At 47.2% G+C, this 21,609-nt stretch overlaps 1 protein-coding gene across 1 annotated transcript in view; it reads right to left on the bottom strand.

Moving 5' to 3' along the window:
* Positions 1-4,337, bottom strand: part of LOC127584192 (serine protease HTRA1-like) — a 32,143-nt gene extending 27,806 nt beyond the window's left edge. Inside the window, 1 exon segment of the mRNA XM_052040785.1 lies at positions 3,530-4,337. Within this exon segment, the coding sequence (XP_051896745.1) occupies positions 3,530-3,938 (409 nt within the window). The 5' untranslated portion in view covers positions 3,939-4,337.
* Between the last annotated feature and the right edge of the window lie 17,272 nt (positions 4,338-21,609).

Consider the following 21,609-nt stretch of genomic DNA (forward strand, 5'->3'; position numbering starts at 1 on the left):
CCTGCTCTCTCCCTCGACCTTACAACTTTCACTCGACCTATTCAAAGCCCCATGGAGAGCACTGAATGAAGCTGCTTTCAAGGAATGAGTTCCAGTTCAGAAATACTCAGTGCACGCAAACAGTTTTGCCCAACCTCTGGGGTTTCCCTCCCTCCAATGGTAAACTCCCATTGTCCAAATTCTTCATGATTTTGAACCCCTTTCATCAAATCTGCTCAGTCTCCTCTGCTCCATGGAAAACAATCCCAGCTGACTGGAACCAGCATCTTAATTCATTAGGACACAAGTGGAAACAAGAGGAGACCACTTACCCACCCCCCCCACACCTGCTCCATCATTCAAGAAGATCACTGTTGATCTGTCACCTCACCACCACGTTCCCGCACAAACCCCTTCAATTCCCTCAACATCTAAACGTCCATTAACTTTTGAATAGATTCAGTGACTGGCCCTCTGCACCCTCCTTGGTTAGAGAATTTAAGAGTCACTACCCTCTGGGTGAAGGGGGTTCTTTTCATCTGTCCTAAATGACTGATCTTTTCTGCTAGACACTGCAGCCAGGCGAAATATCACCCCTGCCCTGTAGGAATGTTGTACGTTTCAAGGAATTCACCCAAAATGAAATGGTTTGTGATGAACACAACTCTGATACATGCATCCCATGCTGGCATCTCCAGAACTGGACACAAAATTCTAGTCAGGGACTAACCAGCAGTTTAAAGAGTCAGTGCTTTTGTATTTACAAATCCCAGGAACCTATGTGCTTGCTTCATTGCTTTTCCAACCAGTCCTGCCACTTCCAATGATGTGTGCATGTATGTACCCTGGTCTCAGAGAACACAGCACAGAAACAGGCCCTTCAGCCCATCCCAGCCATGCCAAGTACCCCCCTACACTAATCTCATTACTGGCACTTAATCTGTGCCTTCTATCCCTCAGTGGTTCAATCACTCAAGATGCTACTTAAATGTAGTGATAGTTTTTTCTCCCCTCCACCACCCCCTCAGGCAGTGCATTCCTGACACCAACCACTCTGGCAGAAAAGATTCTGCCTCAAATCTCCTCTGTACCTCTTAATCTCATGCCCGCTGGTTTCAGACACCTCTACCGTAGAACAAAGAATGTTTCCTACCATCTCCCCTGCATGCCCCTCAGTTTTGTATACCTCTATCAGGTCCCCCCTCAGCTCCAAGGAAACGAAACCCAGACCATCCAGTCTCTCCCCATAACTGAAACACACTCCATCCCAGGCAACATCCTGGTAAATCTCCTCTGCATCCTCTCCAGTGTCATCACATCCTTCCTATAGTGTGGTGACCAGAACTGTACACAGCAGTCCAGCCTAATCAATGTTGGGCCATAACCTCCCTGCTCTTGTATTGTACACCCTGGTTCATGAAGGCAAGTTTCCCACATGCCACTTCATTACCTTATCCACTTGCCACCTTCAGGGAACTTTGAACTTGTACACCAATGTTCCTGAGTATCGTATTCTCTTTCATTATTTTGCCTTCTCAATCCTCGGGTCAATGAAACAAACATTGACTCGAATGCATCAATGTTAGATGAGGAATAAATGTTTTCCATAACAGATGGAAAAACTGTCATCTGATATTTTTCAGGACAGTGCTATGGGATCTTTTACATCTACCCGACATATGGTGTAATTTTGTATCAAGACCCTTCAGCACACCTACTGGCGCTGTACAAACCTAGATCCGATGCTGCAGTCTCTGGAGAGAGATTTAAAGCAGAAACCAGTTCAGTAGTAATTCCCACTCAGACGCAGTCTGATAGATAGTTGCATCACAGGCAAGGAGTTAACTTGTGGACAACTGATGATGATTAGTTTGTTTAGTGCAACTTTGCACTGGCAGCTACTACTGAGGTAGGAGAAACGTTTACCCACCATCTACTGCGCATTTCGCAACTTCCTCCACACAGGCAGCAAAGTGGTTACAGGCAGCAGAATGGGAGTCTGTTGGCTTAGTGGTCAGTTTGAGTCTGCTCACTGCCAGCAACAACAGATTCTCAAAAAAACAGATATGCTGGCTTTTGTCAGCTTGGCTGCTTAAGGTGACATTGCAAGAGAGGACAGCCATCATTTATTAATAATTAATAATCATAACTAATTAATTATTTGAGACCCTCCTGCCACCTCTTCCAATGTTAAAAAAAGTCACTGAAGGTGCCAATTTAGAACAGCAAATCTGTTGAGTTGTGTTTTTGTTCCACTAGTAGAGAGAGGGGTGGGGTCATGTTGGTGTGAAGCCAATGCCTAGTCAGCTCAATATGAATCTATTTGTCTATGCTGGACATTTGGAAGCTGCATGCAGTCCTTCCATTCCCACTCAACCAGTATCTGTCCAATCCGAGCATAAATCTGCCCAATCATTTTCCATAACACTACAGCAAACTTTGACAGCCACACCAGTTAACTGACCCGCCAGCCTCTTGAAATATCATCATGTAACTAAATTCATTTCCTCAAGGTAATGTTAGAACTGCCAATTTCAAATTATTTACCCCTGCAAACTCTTCATTTTTGTTTCAACATAACTAGTTACGTTCCATTGATGGAGTAACATTTTTGCAATGATTCGCCAATATATTCCTTCTGAGTCTGAATGAAGCCACAAATGGCAAGTGTGGTGGTTTGAAGACCACCAATAAATGTCTGAAGAACAGCAAGTGGACATCAAGAAATATTACATCGAAAGAGGTTTGTAACTCGCAAGAACATCCAGCTACCAGCCCTGATGTGGGAAGGAGAGCAGGTGGCAATGGGTAATGGACTGGGGGGGGGGGGGGCGCGGTGGTGGGGAGGTGATTGGAAAGAGCAGAGGCAACAGGTTGGGCAGTAACAACTGGGACCTGGGGAAGGGGGAATGTGGAACGCGAGATGGAGGCCAACCCACTGTCTTTTGGAGGCAGTTTGGACCGGCCACGTGTCGTTGCCAGCATGGTGTGCCCATTCCCCCAGTGCCTGCTAACCCTCCCCAGGCCTGGCACCCACCCTTGACTTGGCAACTCCCTCCTTCCCAGACCTGGCAACCCCACCTTCCCCCTTCATATCAACCCACCCTCTCAACCCCCAGCCCAACTCCCTGCACTAACTCAACACTCCCAGGTCTGGTATCCCCCCTCCATACCAACCCAACTACTCAACCCCCACCCCAACTCTCTACTCCAACCCAACACTCCCAGGTCTGGTATCCCCCTCCATACCAACCCAACTACTCAACCCCCACCCCAGCTCCCTGCACCAACTGACCCAACCCTCCCAGGCCTGGTAACCCCTTCCGTACCAACCCATCTACTCACCCCCAACTCCCTGCACCAACCCACCGAACCCTCCCAGGCCTGGCAACCACCCCCCCCCCCTCCGTACCAACCACCAACTCAACCCCCACCCCAACTCCCTGCACCCACCCTCCCAAGCCTGGAGGCCACCCTTTGCTCCAACCCCCACCCACCCACACCCCCTTCCCAGGGTCTGGCATCCCTCTCCCCAGGGTCTGGCCGTTACCTGCATCGCACGCTCCCTTCTGGATGAGGATGACCGGCAGCGCGTTGGACGCCTGCTGCCCGCGACTGGCCGCCTTCAGGCTGCAGATGTTGCGGTAGGTGCGCCCGTCGCTGCCGCACACCGGCTCGCCCTGCCTGCAGCCGCAGATGCCCTTCTTGCGCTTGCCGGGGGCGAAGACGCACTGGAAGCCGTGGGCGCAGACGCCGTGCCGCCCGCCGCAGCTCTCGCCCTCGGCCGCCGCGCACACCGAGCAGCAGCCGCATGAGTCCTTCACCTCGCCCTGGGTGCAGTTCAGCGGCGCCGCCGGGCACCGCGACGGCTGGCACACCTCCGGGCAAGCCGGCTTCACTGCCTTGGCGCTCGCCACCCACACACAGCAGAGGCACAGCAAGATTGCAGCGCGCAGCATTCTCCCGGCCCGGGTAGCGAACTTCCGACCGTCGTAGCTGGGAGTTGGAGAGGGGTGGGTGGGAAAGAGCACAGAAAATGCAGCAAAATTTGGGTGCCCTTGCACGGTTTGCAGTCTTTGCAAATGCGTTAACGCACTGCTCCTGAGGACTTTGCAAATGCGTTAACTCTTTGCAAACTGCGTTAACCTGCAGCCCCTCTTCACTTTGCAAAATGCGTCCGCTCTCCGACTCGCTCCTGTACCTACTCCCAGCCTCCAGCGACCCGCTGCAGTTTGTAGGCTGCGGGAAAGCACCAGAGCCAATGAAGTCCCGGCCAAAATCCCCTCCGTCCAAACTATTGGATCTCTGCGTCAAGTGCAACCCTGGAGATTAGTTTTAACCCTTGCAGAGGAATAATCATGTGTGCGGATGAAGGTTAGTTCGCCAGCCTAATGCTCTTAAGGAAGGGGAGTGTCACCGTCACACTTGTACAGAGGGCAAAGTGTTGTTCGGCTGGGCGTCTGCAGAACTCCCAATTCGTCATTTATGTGAGAAACAGGAGCGGGCCATTCGGCCCCGCACTGATCTGACGGCTCAGCCCACTTCCCCGCACCATCCACTTCCCTCAAGTGTGACCTCAGCTAGTGGAGCCGCTGCCTCACGGAACCAGAGCCCCGGGTTCAAACCCGACCTCCGGTGCTGTCTGTGTGGAGTTCGCACTCTCTCCCTGTGACCCCGTGGGTTTCCCCCCGATGTTCTGGTTTCCTCCCACACCCCCACGGTGATAAAGTAATTGGCCGCTGTAAATTGCCCCCTGTGTGTAGGAGAGGGGTCTGGCGCGAGTCAATGAAGATGTTGGGAGAATAAAAAACAGGACTATTAGAGCATAGATCGTTACAGCACAGTACAGACGCTTCAGCCCACGACGTTGTGCCGACATTTTATCCTGCTCTAAGATCTATCTAACCCTTCCCTCCCACATAGCCCTCCATTTCTCTATCATCATGTGGCTATCTAAGAGTCTCTTAAATGTCCCTAATGTATCTGCCCCCACAACCTCTGCCGGCAGTGCGTTCCACGCACCCACCACTCTCTGTGTAAGAAACTTACCCCTGACATCCCCCTTATACCTTCCTCCAATCACCTTAAAATTATGTCCCCTTGTGTTATTCATTGTCACACTGGGAAAAAGTCTCTGACTGTCCACTCGATCTATTCCTCTTATCATCTTGTACACCTCAATCAAGTCACCTCTCATCCTCCTTCTCTCCAAAGAGAAAAGCTCTAACTCACTCAGCCTATCCTCATAAGACATTCTCTCCAATCCAGGCAGCATCCTGGAAAATCTCCTCTGCACCCTCTCTAAAGCTTCCACATCCTTCCTATAATGAGGCAACCAGAACTGAACACTATACTCCAAGTGTGGTCTGACCAGAGTTCTATAGAGCTGCAACATTACCTCATGGCTTTTGAACTCAGCCCCCCAGCTAATGAAGGCCAACACTCCATATGCCTTCTTAACAACCCTATAGACCTGCGCGGCAACCTTGAGGGATCTGTGGACGTGGACCCCAAGATCCCTCTGTTCCTCCACACTGCTAAGAGTCCTGCCATTAACCTTGTATTCTACCTTCAGATTCGATCTCCCAAAGTGTATCACTTCACACGTTGTGAAATTAATTGTAAAATTAATGTAGGATAAATAGTCGCCATGGACTCAGTGGGCTGAAGGGCCTGTTTCTGTGCTGCATCTCTTGATGACTTAGGGATCTTAGATATTTATTTATTAGTCACATGTACATCGAAACACACAGTGAAATGTGTCTTTTTGTGTTAGCGAAAATGTGCTGGGGACAGCCCGCAAGTGTCGCCACTCTTCTGGCGCCAACATAGCATGCCCACAACTTCCTAACCCGAACGTCTTTGGAATGTGGGAGGAAACCAGAGCATTCGGAAGAAACCCACGCAGACACGGGGAGAACATACAAACTCCTTATAGAGAGCGGCAGGAATTGAACCCGGGTCGCTAGCACTGTAATAGCGTTACACTAACCACTGCACTACCGTGTCTGCCCTACAGGTCAAAAGGAGGAGGCCATGTTGCTCCTCCAAAATCAGGCTTTTGGAGGGCTGTTTTGTAAGTTCAATGGGGACCCTTGGGACCTTGGCACTGGTCTTAACTGGTGCTCATGTGGGTGATCCCTTGGGCACGGACAGGGAAAGGGCAACACCATCCCGCTGAGAGTTTATCCATCAGCAGCCTGGATTTTGGGGGACAGGTTGCAAAGCAACGGGTCAACCATCTGCCTTCAGAGGCAACTGCCCTCAGTGTGTCAGCACGTTCACTTCTCACTCTACCTGGGAACTGTTTAAAATGAGCCCAGTTTGTTTCACAGCCTTTGCATCCTGTTGGCTGTTCAGCTGAGTCACGGGCCACAAAAGATCAACTGTTTCACCTCTGGATCCGCAACAGTGGTGAGGCAGGTCCAGCTCCGGAGACCCGGGTTCGATCCTGACCTCTGGTGCTATCTGTGTGGAGTTTGCACGTTCTCCCTGTGACTGCGTGGGTTTCCCCCAGATGCTCCGGTTTTCTCCCACATCCCGAAGACGTGCGGGTTGGTAGGTTAATTGGCCGCTTTAAATTGCCCCCAGTGTGTGGGTGGTTGGAGAAATCGAAGTGGTGTTAATGGACATTTGACAAAGAATAGATTGCAGTGAAATGTGGGTGAATGAGATTTATGAGATTGTTCTAAAAACCAGCATAGACTCAAAGGGCTGAATGGCCTCTATGAAATAAGAAAATATGAAAACATCACCCAACCCTCTGCCATTAAAACCCTCAGCATTGCCTTTATTATCTTCAGATTTAACTATCCCCACAAACTCATGGTTATCCTCTCCCAAGCTTCTCTCTGGAGACAAGTTCATTAAAACATCTGATGCCATAACCCACAACAAGTCCCATTCTCGCTGGGTTTGCTATTCTACATTGGTTCCTGTTAAACAACTCGTCAGTTTGAAATGGAGACACAAGAGACCGCAGATGCTGGAGTCTGGAGCAACACACAATCTGCTAGAGGAATTCAGCAGGTCGAGCAGCATCTGCGAAAGGAAGTGTCGACGTTTCGGGTCAAAACCCTGCACCAGGACAATCTTTGTCCTAACAAATGTTGACAGAATCAGCATAATGCAGATTGGCAAAGCACGGTTATTTCTGTAGTGATGCAGGGTTTCGGCCTGAAATGTCGACACTTCCTTTCCCTCCACAGATGCTGCTCGACCCGCTGAGTTCCTCCAGCAGCTTGTTTGCTGCCTTGGTTTGAAAGTTCTCACCCTTGTTTCCAAATGGTCTTCTTTGTAATGTCGAGAAACGAGAGACTGCGGATGCTGGAACCTGGAGCAAAAAAAACAATCTGCTGGAGGAACTCAGCGGGTCGAGCAGTATCTGTGGGGGGGGGGAATGGACAGGCGACATTTTGGGTCGAGACCCTTCAACTGGATTGGAGGACGAAGAAGAATAAGAGTCTATGCACGTTGGGAGAGCGAGGCCTGGAGATGTGGGAGAGAAAGAAGAGGGCCAGGAAGTACTGACGGATGCCGGGGAGGGTAGAGTGAAAGACACAGACGCATACCTGAGATCCTGGCTGGGACTAGACTGGGAGGCCTGGAAATGGAGTTGGAAGCCACGTGGGACAAGATGGTGGTAGAGGCAAGTACCAAGGAAGGACACATGGCTGTGGTAGCAAGTCTAAGTGAGAGTGCGGTCGAAGGGCAGGAGAAATCATCCAGGTGAAGGGTCCCAACCCGAAACGTCGACTGTCCATTTCCCCCTCACCCACTGAACTCTTCCAGCAGCTCATTTTCTGCTTCTTTGTGACGTCCTCCAGCTGTAAGTCCTCTGAGATCTCTGTTCCCAAATCTGGTCTCATGATCATGCCTTGATTTAATCAGCATTGACAGCGTTGGTTTTGACAGGCAAGGTTCTCATGGTTGGAATTCCTTCCCTAAGTGTCCACTTCTCCACCTCAAGACCTCACTCTGTGACCAATCTTTGGTCAACTGCCCCTGAGTTTCAGTCTGGCGCCATTCGTGGTGACATCCAATGAGAGTGAACTTGTCGAGGAGGCTGAGCAGCCAATCAGTTTGAAGAATTGAAGATAGCATTGTCAGGAAGTAAACAAAAAGCATGCATTTGTTATAACATTAATGGATTGGAAATTGTTGATGTTTAAAGATACTCAAGTGTCCTTACACACTGAAAGTTAACCTACAGGGGCAGCAACTATTAGGAAGTCCAGATGAGGAGTCTCGACCTGAATCATCAACTGTCCATTTCTCTCCACAGATGCTGCCTGACCCACTGAGTTCCTCAAACAGTTTGTTTTTTTGCTCCAGATCTACAGTCTCTTGTGCCAATAGTTGGGAAGGCCTTTACTGTGGGAGCATTTGAGTACAGCAGTAAAGATGTCTTACTGCAACTATACGGGGTCCTGTTGAGACCAGACCTGGAGTATTGTGGACAATTTTGGTCTCCCTATCTACTTGCTATAGAGGGAGTCCAGTGAGGATTGACCAGCCTGCTTCCTGGGAGGTGGGTCTCAATGTGAGGAGATATTGAGTAGGCTGGTCTGTGTTAACAAGAATGAGAGTAACCTCTTTGAAGTGTACCAAGTTCTCACAGGGCTCAACAGTAAGGGGATTCCCCTGGCTGAGGAGCTGAGAACCAGGGTCATGGTCTCAGAGTTAAGAGTCAGCCATTTTGGACTTGAGCAGAAATTACTTCACCTGAGGCCGACGAATCTTTAGAATTCTTTACTCTGGCGGGCTCTGAATTAATTCACAAAGGAGATGGATAGATTTCTGGATATTAAGGGAGATCAAAGGGTATGGGGATAGTGCAAGCAAGTGGAGCTGAGGTAGATGACCAGCCATGATCTTGATGAATGGCAGAGAAATGTGAGGGGCCTCAATTCGCATGTTTTTTATTCCACAGAGAACAAAATAAGGATTGCATTACACACATTGGATTAAGCCAAACGATGAAAAATCATGAACCTGAAAATAAATCCCACCAAACAGAATTTTCAGATGATATCTAATCACACCACATACATCAAGTCAACGTTCAGGGCCACAGAGGTGGTTCATCGATAATGACGTTATGGTAAGCAGTTGAAAGCACAGCATGATCCAACTAACCGCAAACAAGAAGACGAGCTGCTGGAGGAACTCAGCAGGTCAGGCAGCATCTGTGGAGGGAGATGGACAGTCGACATTTTGATTGAAGACCCTTCACCTGGACTGAAAGGATAGAGGAGAGATAGCCAGTATAAAGAGGTGAAAGTGGGGGGGGGGGCAAGAGCTGGCAAGTGATTGGTGGATCCTGGTGAGGAGGAGTTGATTGGCAGATGGAGTCAAGTGGGGGAGGGAAGGGTGGAGATAGTGTTGGAGGCCGGGAGGTGATAGGTGAAGGCAGCAAAGGGCTGCAGATGGGTGTAATCTGATGGGAAAAGGAAGGTGGGAGAAAATGGAAGCATATAAGGGAGGGTGGGGAGGGCAGATGGGAACAGTGCTGGGGGGGGGGAGTTGTGGACAGACCCAGTGGGAGGAGTGTGTGAATGATGGGCAGATGAAGTTAGGTGAGGGAGGGCTCGGCTTTGAAAGAAAGGTGTGCGTGAGAGGGCGCGGGTAGGGAGAGAGAAAAGGGACAGAGCGGGAGTGGGTTACCTGAAATCGGAGGATTCAATGTTCCTGCCGTTGTGTTGTGCTGTTCTTCAGGATCTAATTCACTGTTTTTTTCACAATGAGAACAATGTGAAGAAAGTTTGTGTCTAAAGAATGGTTCTTGACTTTGTGCGCGGGGAAGGCACCAGCACAGTCTGGGTAAGATCAGGATCCCACTGCTGGCCAGTTCTGGATTTCTGTGCTGAATCGTACGTGTGACGACACCACAAATTCCCGTCACTTTTGCCGAGTGATGACGGCAAAGGACGACATTTCGTCGCCGTTACAAAGGCAGGTTCTGGGCCACAGCGAACTGCTCTGTGGAGCATCAGTTGGGTTCAAATGGCAACCCTGCCTCCCCTAAGACAAGAAGCTGAAGCCCAGCATTTCAGTGAAATCTGAGGATGCAATCAACCCACGGCAACATGGTAAAGCAGGGACACCCTGTGTTCTTGTCTTAACCAATTCTAATGAAAAGCAAAATATTTGGCCATTATGTCACATTAGTGGGATCTTGCTATGTACTGGTTTGCAGTGGCTCTGGGCCACCAAGTACTAGGAAATGCACATCAAAAGTAACATTGGTTGCAAGCTATATTAGAATATTCTAAAAAGCATAAAAGACAGATCGTTACCTATCTAATGCTGCTCCAATTGTCCAACAAAATTAAAAGGGAGATTTTTAGTTTATTTTTCAGGGTGTAGGCATTGCTGGAAAGGCAGCATTGTTTGCCCATCTCGAACTACCCTGAATTGAGTGATTTTCTGGCCCACTTAAGAGACGGCAACATCGGTGGGACTGGAGTCAAACGTAAGCCACGATGGGTAAGGGCAGCAGATTCCCTCCCTCGAAGGACATCAGTGAACCAGATGGGTTTTCACAGCAATCTGGTAGTCCTGTGGCCGTCTTTTCCGAGACCAGATGCTTTTTAAAATTCCAGATTATTCACTGAATTTAAGTCCCACAGCTGCTGTGGTGAGACTTGAGCTCAGGCCTCAGGATTCAGACCTCTGCGTTACTCAGCCACGAACTTAACCACTGCACCGTTCCTTCCACGACTTCAGGACGTCCCAAAGCAGCTCGTAACCAGTGGAATTCTTTGGGAATACTTTTGAAAAGTGGTCTTGTTAGAGTCATCAATTTGTACAGCACAGAAGCAGGCCCTTCAGCCCACAACATCCAAGCCTATCTTTTAGCCACACACACAAAATGCTGGAGGAACTCAGCAGGTCAGGTAGCATCCATGGAGAGAAATAAACAGTCGATGTTTTGGGTCGAGACCCTTCACCAGGACTGGTAAGGAAGAGGGCAGAAGCTGGGGGGAGGGGGAAGGAGCACAGGCTGGCAGGTGACAGGTGAGTCCAGGTGAGAGGGGGAAGGTAGGTGGGTGGGGCACGAAAGGGAGTGATGTAAGAAGCTGAGGGGTGATTGGTAGAAGAGAGCAAAGGGCTGAAGAAGAAGGAATCTGATAGGAGGGGCAGTAGGACCATGGAACAAAGGGAGGGAGGTGGGGAATAGATGGGCAGGTCATGAGGGTGGAGGAGGGGAAAGAGTAGGGGGAGGGGGCCACAGGATTGAGGGAAGACAAAGGGGAGGGAAGAAAAGGAGGGGAGGGGAGGGAGGGGAGAGAGGGGAGGGTAACCAGTATCTGCAGAATCTCTAGAGAAGATAAGATAAGAGCTCTTTATTAGTCACATGTACATCGAAACACACAGCGAAATGCATCTTTTGCATTGAGTGTTCTGGGGGGCAGCCCGCAAGTGTCGCCACGCTTCCGGCGCCAACATAGCACGCCCGCAACTTCCTAACCTGCACACCTTGGAATGTGGGGAGGAAACCGGAGCCACCCGGAGGAAACCCACGCAGACACGGGGAGAACGTACAAACTCCTTACAGGCAGTGGCCGGAATTGAACCCCAGGTCGCTGGCGCTGTAAGGCGTTACGCTAACTGCTACACTACCGTGCCTGCCGGGCAGCATTCTCTGCGGATGCTGCCTGGCCTGCTGAGTTCCCTCCAGCATCATCGTGTTTTTCATCCTGCAGAATCTCTTGTGTCCCCAATCTTTAGCCCATCTGCACCAATCCCACCTTCCTGCATTAAGACCATATCCTTCCATGCCTTGCCCATTTAGGTGCCTGCCTAAATGTCTCTTAAACACAGTGATTGTACCTGACTCCACCACCTCCCCTGGCAGCGCGTTCCAGATACCAACCACCCTCTGTGTAAAAAACTTACCCCTGAAATCCCCTTTAAACCTCCTTAAGTCCATGCCTTCTTGTTTTTGACACCCCCTGCCATGGGAAAGCCATGGCAGGCCCTGCCATGGGAATACATAAGATCATGCCTCTCATGATCTTATGTATTTCTGTTGGGTCATCCCTCAGCCTCCCTCACTCCAGGAAAAACAAGCCCAGCCTGTCCAATCTCTCCCTAAAGTCCTCCAATCCAGGCAACCACCCTGGTGATTCTCATGGTAAGCGAGCACAGTGACCTCGGCAAATAATCTCCTTTACTGACATAGTTTAAGGGATAATATTGACCTGGATTTCTGGTCTTCCTTCAGATAGTCTCCTGGGGGTTCTTTCACATGCATGTTAGGGAGCAGGCATGGCCTTGATTTAGCACTTTAGACTTGCTTTACCTCTTGTTGTCTTGGTGTGAAGCAGCCAGCATAATCAAAGACCCCACCGTCCTGGATCATTCTCTCTTCTCTTCCTCTTCCCTCAGGTAGAAGATACGGAGCCTGAGGGCACATACCACCAGATTTAAGGACAGCTTCTACCCCACTGTGATAAGACTATTGAACAGTTCCCTTATACAATGAGATGGACTCTGACCTCACGATCTACCTTGTTGTGACCTTGCACCTTATTGCACTGCACTTTCTCTGTAGCTGTGACACTTTACTCTGTACTGTTATTGTTTTTACTTGTACTACCTCAATGCACGCTGTACTAACTCAATGTAACTGCACTGTGTAATGAATTGACCTGTATGATCTGTATGCAAGACAAGTTTTTCACTGTACGTCGGTACAAGTGACAATAATAAACCAATACCAATACCACATGAGGTGCATCCAAGGTAAAATGGTGGAATTCACGGGGTGCCCCAGTTGAGTCTTTTGTCCTGCAGATGGTAGCTTTAACTCGGACTCTCCTCAATGCCAATGACTGAACTCAGCTGACCTCTATTACAGAGCAGGGTGCGCTTACAATTCAAGAGCTGCTCTCACACATACACAGGCGAGACACTCTTCAGCCCTGTGGGTTTGGGAGCCATATATTGGGAAGGGCCAGGAGTTGGAGCTGACATCGTCCAATCACCTCAGCAGAATGCCATAAGACATGCGTTGCCCTTAATGTGCGGGCCTCTGATGTAAGGGCTAGGACACTTTTCTTGGCGCGTAGGAGACTGAGAGGTGATTTTGTAGGGGTGTATAAAATCATGAGGGGCATAGATAGGGTGAATGCACTCAGTCTTTTTCCTAGGGTTGGCGAATCAAGAACTAGAGGGCATAGGTTTACGGTGAGAGGGGAAAGATTTAATAGGAGTTTGAGGGGCAACTTTTTTACACAGAGGATGGTGCATATATGGAATGAACTGCCAGAGGAAGTGGTTGAGGCAGGTACAATAACAACATTTAAAAGACAGTTGGGCAGGTACATGGATTGGAAAAGTTCAGAAGGTTATGGGCCATACATGAGCAAAAGGGACAAACGGATTGGGCCTCTTGGTTGGCATGGACAGTTGGCCCAAAGGGACTGTTTCCATGCCTTCTGACTCTATGACCAGCACCTGACTGTACTCTGCTACTGTAGTGAGTAGAGGTGGTGTATTTGTGACCTCACTGCGGACTGCCTCTGCAGAACTCATGGCCTGTGTAATATAAACTGTCCTTACTACTTATAAGATTCAAGTTGTTGATAGTCAGAAACTAATTTTATGGATAACATGACGTTGAGTTATGAAGAGGAAAACAAATTTTTAAGCAAGAATTGAAAGAAAATTTTTCATTCAGATGACAAACCACAGAGCCTTATGCTCACAGTTGGTGTCGTACACTTACACCGGGGCATTGCACACTCACTGCAGGTGTTGCACACTCACTGTGGGTGTTGTACAGTCACAGTTTGGCATCACACACACTGCTGGGCATTGCACACTCACAGTGGGGCTCACTGAGGGTGTTACACACTCACTGTGGGTGTCACACACTCACTGTGGGGTGTTGCACACTCACCAGTGGGTCATCACACACTCTCTGCAGGGCATCGCACACTCACTGTGGTTATCACACACTTATTGCGGGATGTTAATCACTCACTGTGGGGCATTGCACAGTCACTATAGGGTGTTGCACACTCACGGCGGGGTGTCGCTCACTGACTGTTGGGCATTGCACACTCAATGTTGGGTGCCGCACGCTCAAATATTTCTCTGCCATGGCCTTATTCCCCAGTACAATTTCTTCTCCCTCAGTCAATAAGGCACCCACTTTTACTTCAGCTACTCCAGTCCCTTTTACTTATCTATAGAAACTCTTACAATCTGTTTCCATGTTTGTATTCTATTTTTCTTTGCACTATCAACCCCTTGGTTCTAAATTTTGAATTCTTTTCCGATTCCCCAGGAGTACGTTTTTTGGCAGTGCTATATAGCTTTTCCTTTGATGTCTGTGGCCAAGTCCCTATTCGTGTTTTTTTCTTGCTTCAAGGGGAAATATGTTACTTGTAATCTAAGTAGTTGTTCTTTAAAAGTTGGTCCGTGGCTGGTTTAATGATATATTCCTTACAATATAGTTTCTCAATCTACCACAGCCAACTCAAGCATCATGTTGCTTTATTTAGATTTAAGACCCTCATTTCAGATTTAATTAGGTCACATTAATCTTTAAATAAAATTGTATCATATTATGATCACTAAAGCCCCCTTAACTATCAGATCATCAATTGACACTTCCTCATTACTCAGATCTAAAGTAGCTCCTTCCCTAATTTGGCTTGTGAACACGTTGATCTAGAAAACCATTTATTATGCATTTGATGAATTCATCCACGTCCCACCATCCCTGCTCATTTGGTTTGCTGAGTCCATCTGTAGATTAAGACCCTCCGCCCTTGTTACGTGCACCTTTAGTTTCCCGATTTACATGTTGCCCCTTCATTGCCCCCATTTTTCAGGCAGCTAAATGTACAAGTATCCTTCCCCTTGCTCTTTCTGACCTCCTTGAGGCAACTTGATCTCCTCAGTTAGGACTTCTCTCTTTTGCCCTTATTCTATTCTTTAAAAAATCCCTGCAACCCCACCTCTTTTTCAGTTTTGTCTTCTAAAATATTTAATTCCCAACTTTGTTCACCTTGCAACCATATCTCTACAATGGCTATTAGATCGTACGTATCTATTTCCTTGTAACAATTCACCAGTCTTGTTGCAGATGTTGCGTACATTCATCTAAAGAGCCTTTGGTTTTGTCCTTGGACCATTTTTCCCTGCTCTGATTCTGATTGGAGGTACAACCGTTGTTTGCGAGCTCTTTCCCTTCCTGACAGACTTTGCCCATCATTACTCATTTCACTACCCTGCACTATAACTTTGTCCTTTCTCTTTAACTTCCTAAACTTTGCCTCATCATAACCTACACCACCAACTCCCCACCGCCGCCCCCCCCCCCCACCACAGTTAATTAATTTAAAGCCTTACCTGCAACCTAAATTATTCCATTTCCTGGGACATGAGTTGCAGCCCAATTTGAACAAAACCTGTCCCAATGGAACAGCTCCCTCCTCCCCCAGTACTGGGGCCAGTGCCCCATGAACTGAAACTATTTCTCTTTGAGCCACTCATCCAGCTCCTGGATCTCATTGACCCCATGCCAATTTACGTGTGCCTCAGCTGGTAATCCAGTAGACTCTTGCCTTTGTGAGTTTGCCTCTTAATTTGGACGCCAGCTGTTCGTATTCCTCGGCTGAATGTCTTTCTCAGTCTTGTCCATGTCATCGGTTTCCCGGTGGACCATGACAACTGGATCATTGCCCTCCCACTCGGTTCCTCCCCAACCCCGTGGAGATCTACTGGTAATTGATAATTGGTTTATTATTGTCACCTATACTGAGGTGCAGTGGAAAACTTTGTTTTGCATGCCATCCATACAGATCATTTCAAAATATAAGTACATCAAGGTAGTACAAGGGAAAAGCAATAACAGAATGCAGAATGTAGTGTCACAGCTACAGAGAAAGTGCAGTGCAGGTAGACAATAAGGTGATGAGGTAGACTGAGAGTTCAAGAGTTCGTCTTTATCGTACAAGAGATCCGTTCAAGGGTCTTATAACAGCGGGATAGAAGCTATCCTTGAGCCTGGTGGTACGTGCTTTCAAGCTTTTGTATCTTCAGCCTGATGGAAGGGGGGGGAGAAGAGAGAATATCTGGGGTGGGAGGGGCCTTTGATTATGTTGGCTGCTTTCCCAAGACTGCAGGAAGTGTAGACAGAGTTCATGGAGGGGAGGCTGAGCTGTGTCCACAACTCTCTGCGATTTCTTATGGTCTTGGGCACAACAGTTGCCGTACCAGATAGGGTGCATGAAGAACAATTGGTGATGGTCAACAGGAATGTGCCAAATTTCCTGAGCCTTCTGAGGAAATGGAGGCGTTGGTGTGCTTTCTTAGCCATAGCGTCTACGTGGTTCTGAACCCTGGCATCAGGCAGGCAGCCTTCAGGGTTCATGCTCTTGGCTGTAGAGAACCATGTCCAGCCCCCCAACCACACTGGACCCTGCTACTGCTGCGTCCCTTTACATTCCCCACCCGAGTGGCCCCCTGTACCACGGTGCTGTGGGCATTTTGCACATCCTCCCTGCAGCCTCTGTCTTGTCCACTCAGACCGCAAGAACCTTGGACCTGCTGAAGAAGGGCAAAGGCTGAGGGTGATGCAACACCATCTTCTGGATCTCCATACCTGCCTCATTTGCAGTCACACCCTCCAGTCCCTCAGACTGACTGATTCCACTGCACTTAATCTAAGGGGTGTGACTCTGTCCTAAAACCAGGTATCTAGGTACCTTTCTTCTTCACAAACCAAACTCAAACTCAAAGTTCCTCAAGCTGCAATCACATCCTGCGGACATGGTCACCATGGATGCCAATTTAATCAATTTATTTAATTCAGTCACCGTAGCACTTCCTCACCAGTCTCTTACCCACAAAAGTCTGCATTTCCTTGGCGCTGTACTCCGAGAAGGCTGATTTAAATGCATATCAAATACACCATGCATTTTGTTGAGGCCTCAGTTTTACATTGCCATGTAGCGGTCTCTTGTCTCACTTGGTTAACCAATTGTGGCTTGTTATCCAATTACCTGGCGGTCTGGTACTTGTTTACCACCACAATTTAACATTAAGGGAAGTTATCTGTAAATCTAAATAAAATGCAGTACTCCAAGGTAGCTGTCAAATCACCACATCATTCAAACAATACAAATCATTGTTCACTACCTGAAAGAGTCCTTCACATTTCAAACTTTCACTCACTCATACCAATGCATCTTTCACTCTCAACTAAGCATCATTCACCCACAACAAATATCACTCATACTTCACAATGGATCACTCACTCACTACAAGGCATCATTCAATCTCAAAGCATCAGGTACTCACGACTGAGCATTGCCCCTCAACTGAAAGCATCAGTCAGTCACTGCAGCATATCACTCACTCACCACAAATCATCACTCACTACCAACAAATCATCACTCAGTCACCTCAAAGCATTGCACACTCACTGCAAAGCATCAGTTGCTCACTTCAGAACATCACTCACACAGCAATACTTTGCTTGCTTGCTAAAAAGCATTGTTCACTCACTGCAAAGAACCATACACTCAGAACAAATCAAAAGTCCTTCACTGCAATGGATCAACAAGTCAGGGCAACATGTCGTTCACTCATTACAAAGCATCATTAACTTAGCACAAAAATACTCACGCACTATAAACCATCACTCACTGTATCAGAAATCACCACACAGTGTCTTTCCTCACTCATTGTAGAGGATCAGTCACTCACTACTAAGCTTTACCCCCTGACAGCAATGTATTCTACATTCACTAACAAAATATTCAATCATGTATTCAAACATTCAATCAAAAATGGAAGGGAAGCTACTTGAGAAGATTCTTAGGGGTAGGATTTATGAGCATTTGGAAAGCCCTGGCTTCATTACGAAACAGTCAGCATGGCTTTGCACGGGGCAACTCATGTCTTACTTGATAGATTTTTTTGAAGACATGCTGAAGGTGATTGATGAAGGTAGAGCTGTGGATGTTGTCCACATGGGTTTTAGTAAGGCATTTGACAAGGTCCCACATGGGAGGCTCATCCAGAAGACTGAGATGCATGGGATCCACGGTGACTTGGCTGTTTGGATTCAGATTTGGCTTGCCCCACAGAAGACAGAGGGTAGGGGTCAATGGGACTTATTCTGGCTGGAGGTCCGTGACTAGTGGTATTCCGAATACTGGGACCTCTGCTGTTTGTGATATAAATAAAAGACTTGGATGGCAACGTGGATGGGTGGGTTAGTAAGTTGGCAGATGATGTGAAGATTGGTGGCGTTGTGGATAGTGTAGATTGCCAAAGGATACAGCAGGATATAGATCAGTTGAAGATATGGGCAGAGAAATGGCAGATGGAGTTTAATAGCCAAATGTGAGGTGTTGCACTTTGGGAGATCAAATGTAGAGGGACAGTACACAGTTAATGGCAAGACCCTTAACAGTGTTGATGTAAAGAGAGATCTTGGTGTCCAAGTCCATAGCTTCCTGAAAATGGGTGCACAAGTTGATAGGGTGGTAAAGAAGGTATATGACATGCTTGCCTTTATTAGTTGAGCCACTGAGTTCAAGAGTCGGGAAGTTATCTTGCAGCTTTATAAAACTCTGGTTACACTGCATCTAGAGTATTGCATTCACTTTTGGTTGCCTCATTATAGGAAGGATGTGGAGGCTTTGGAAAGGGTGCAGAAGAGGTTTACCAGGATGCTGCCTGGATGAGAGGGCATGTGCTATGAGGAGAGGTTGGACAAACTTGAGTTGTTTTCTCTGGAGCGGAGGAGGCTGAGGGGAGACCTGATGGAAGTTTACCAGATTATGAGGGGCATAGATAGAGTAGACAACCAGTATCTTTTTCTCAGGGTCGAAACGTCTAATATGAGAGGGCATGCATTTAAGGTGAGAGGGGGTAAGTTTAAAGGAGATGTGTGGGACAAGTTTTTTACACAGAGAGTGGTGGGTGCCTGGAAGGCGCTGCCAGGGGTGGTGGTGGAGGCAGATACGATAGAGGTGTTTAAGAGGCTCTTAGATGGGCACATGAATGTGCAGAGAATGGAGGGATATGGACATTGTGTAGGCAGAAGGGACTAGTTTAGTAGGCTTTTATTTACTAGTTTAATTAGTTCGACACAACATTGTGGGCCGAAGGGCCTTTTCCTGTGTTGTACTGTTCTGCGTCCTATTATTACAAGCCATCATTCACTCACAACTAACCATCGCCCCTCACTGTGAACCACCACTTACACACTACAAAGCATCACCTACACACCCTGTATCGCACTCACTCACTACAGAGCACCATGCATTTACCATTAAGCTTCACTCACTACAAAACCTTGTCCACACACTACAAACCATCACTCATGCCCTAGAAAGCAGTGTTCACTCATTGAGAACGTTGTTCACTCACTACAAACCTACTATTCACCAACTAGAAAGATTTACTCACCGTCTACAATGCAGAGAATCACACACTTAGTGTGAAGCACAACCCAATCATCACGAAGCATCAGTCAAATCCTGAATGCATCTTTCACTCACAACTAAACGTTATCCCTCACTACTATGCGTCGATCCCTTACTGCAAAGTGTCACCTATACACTGCTAAGTATCACTCCCTCATTACAAAGCATCATGTACTCACCAGAAAATATTGTTCACTCACTTAAAGCATCATTAGCTCACTACTCATAATTCTCGTAATAACTCATCATTCAATGACTACATTGCATTAGTTATTCACTGCGAAGAACTCACATTCACTGCACAATTTCACTTACACGCCACAAACCATTGCTCATTCACCACAGGCAACTTTTACTGCAGAGGATTATTCACAAAGTACAAAGCATAGCTCACTGCAATAGATCGGCCACTCACTGCAAAGTTTCAGTCACCCAGGCCAACACAAGATTCATTATCTCCTTACAAAGCTACACTCAGGCAGTACAAAGCTGTTCACTCACAAGAAAGCCTCACTCACACTGCAAAACATCAACTACACACCACAATATATCACTCACCCACTAAAAAACAACGTTCACTCACTGTAGAGCTTCATTACAAAGTACCAGAACTCACTACAAACCATCAGTCACCACAAAGCAACATTCACTGACTGCAAGCCACTTGCACTCACTATAAAGTGTCATTCAATTTGCTCACTCAAAACATCACTCGCTCACTAGAAAGCATCGTTCACTTAATACAAAGCATTATTCACACACTATAGAGCATTGCTCACTGACTAGAAAGTACCATTAACTCAACCACAAATGCTCTCTCAGTATGTAAATCATTACCCTGTCACAACAGAACCAAAGACACTGTGGAGAATCACTCCCTCACCACAAAACAAGCAACTTGAAACCTTGCCGTGTAATAAATCACTGCACTTCTTCGTCTAAATATCCTCATGGATCAGAATTAGTGTAAAACACAAAAGGTAATTAGAATGATGCCTAAACAGCAGATGAAGCTCATAGTACAGCAGAAACTAGTTGTTATTTGATGGAGTATTTTTGGGAGGAATATTGCAGAAGTGGCTGTAATTTTATTACACAAAACTTCAGTGACCAATAAAGTAAAAATCCATTTTAATAAGACATGGATAAGTGGCTTAAACTCACGGGTCCTGGAGCTGTGACCTGAAAGCGCAAACCACCAGGCTCAAGGACAGCTTCTATCTAACTGTCGACTACTGAACAATTCCCTAGTTCAATAAGGATGGACTCTTGACCTCAGAATCTACCTCGTTATGACCTTGCATCTTATTGTCTGCCTGCACTGCACTTTCTCTGTAACTGTAACACTTTATTCTGCATTCTGTTATTGTTTTCCCTTGCACTACCTCAATGTACTGATGTGGTGAAATGATCTATATGGATGGCATGCAAAACAAAGTTGTTCACTGTACCTCAGTACATGTGACAATAATAAACCAATTTACAATATTAGTAGCCAACAAGTAAGGGTTAAGTATTTTATAGTAAATTTTAGAATCTGGATTGTTGTCAGTAAAAATACATTTGCTAGGGTGGTGCGTGCCTTGTGGCTTCTGAACTTCTGAATATATGTGTGTTTCCAAGAATCAGTAAGTTCTCCTCTCTCTGAGTCACTGAAAGAAAACACACCCATTTATCTACCACCAACCAAGCCATTAAGTCATCTCAAAGTGCTTCATTGTCAATCAAGCAAAGTACTTTTGAAACATTATGATACTTATTTTGTCTGTTGGTTAACTGATCTATACACATGATTATTTTGCAAGTTTTGGGGAGATGGCTGGAGATATTATTTAATGCTTGGAGCATGATCTTGTCATAACCAGCACCTCGATGTCAAAGGGACAGACACTGGTACCTGTTAGATTAAATCATCATCAAACAAGAAACTGCAAGGGTGTCCAGATCACCCATGATCGTCAAACTGATAATCACTTCATCTTCTGTCTTATCTCCAGCAAGCTGGCCGCAGAATGTCAGCATCAATAGGAATGCTACCACTCGGGAGATCAGTGTCAGAGTCTCAAGGACCACACAAAGACAGCTTTTCTCAGAGAGCAGCTCACAAGCAATATGTCGACTCCAGCCAACTGGATCCACAGAGTGTCCATAGTGTATGAGCTGCCCCGGC

This window comes from Pristis pectinata, chromosome 29 (assembly GCF_009764475.1).
Source record: "Pristis pectinata isolate sPriPec2 chromosome 29, sPriPec2.1.pri, whole genome shotgun sequence".
NCBI lineage: Eukaryota > Metazoa > Chordata > Chondrichthyes > Rhinopristiformes > Pristidae > Pristis > Pristis pectinata.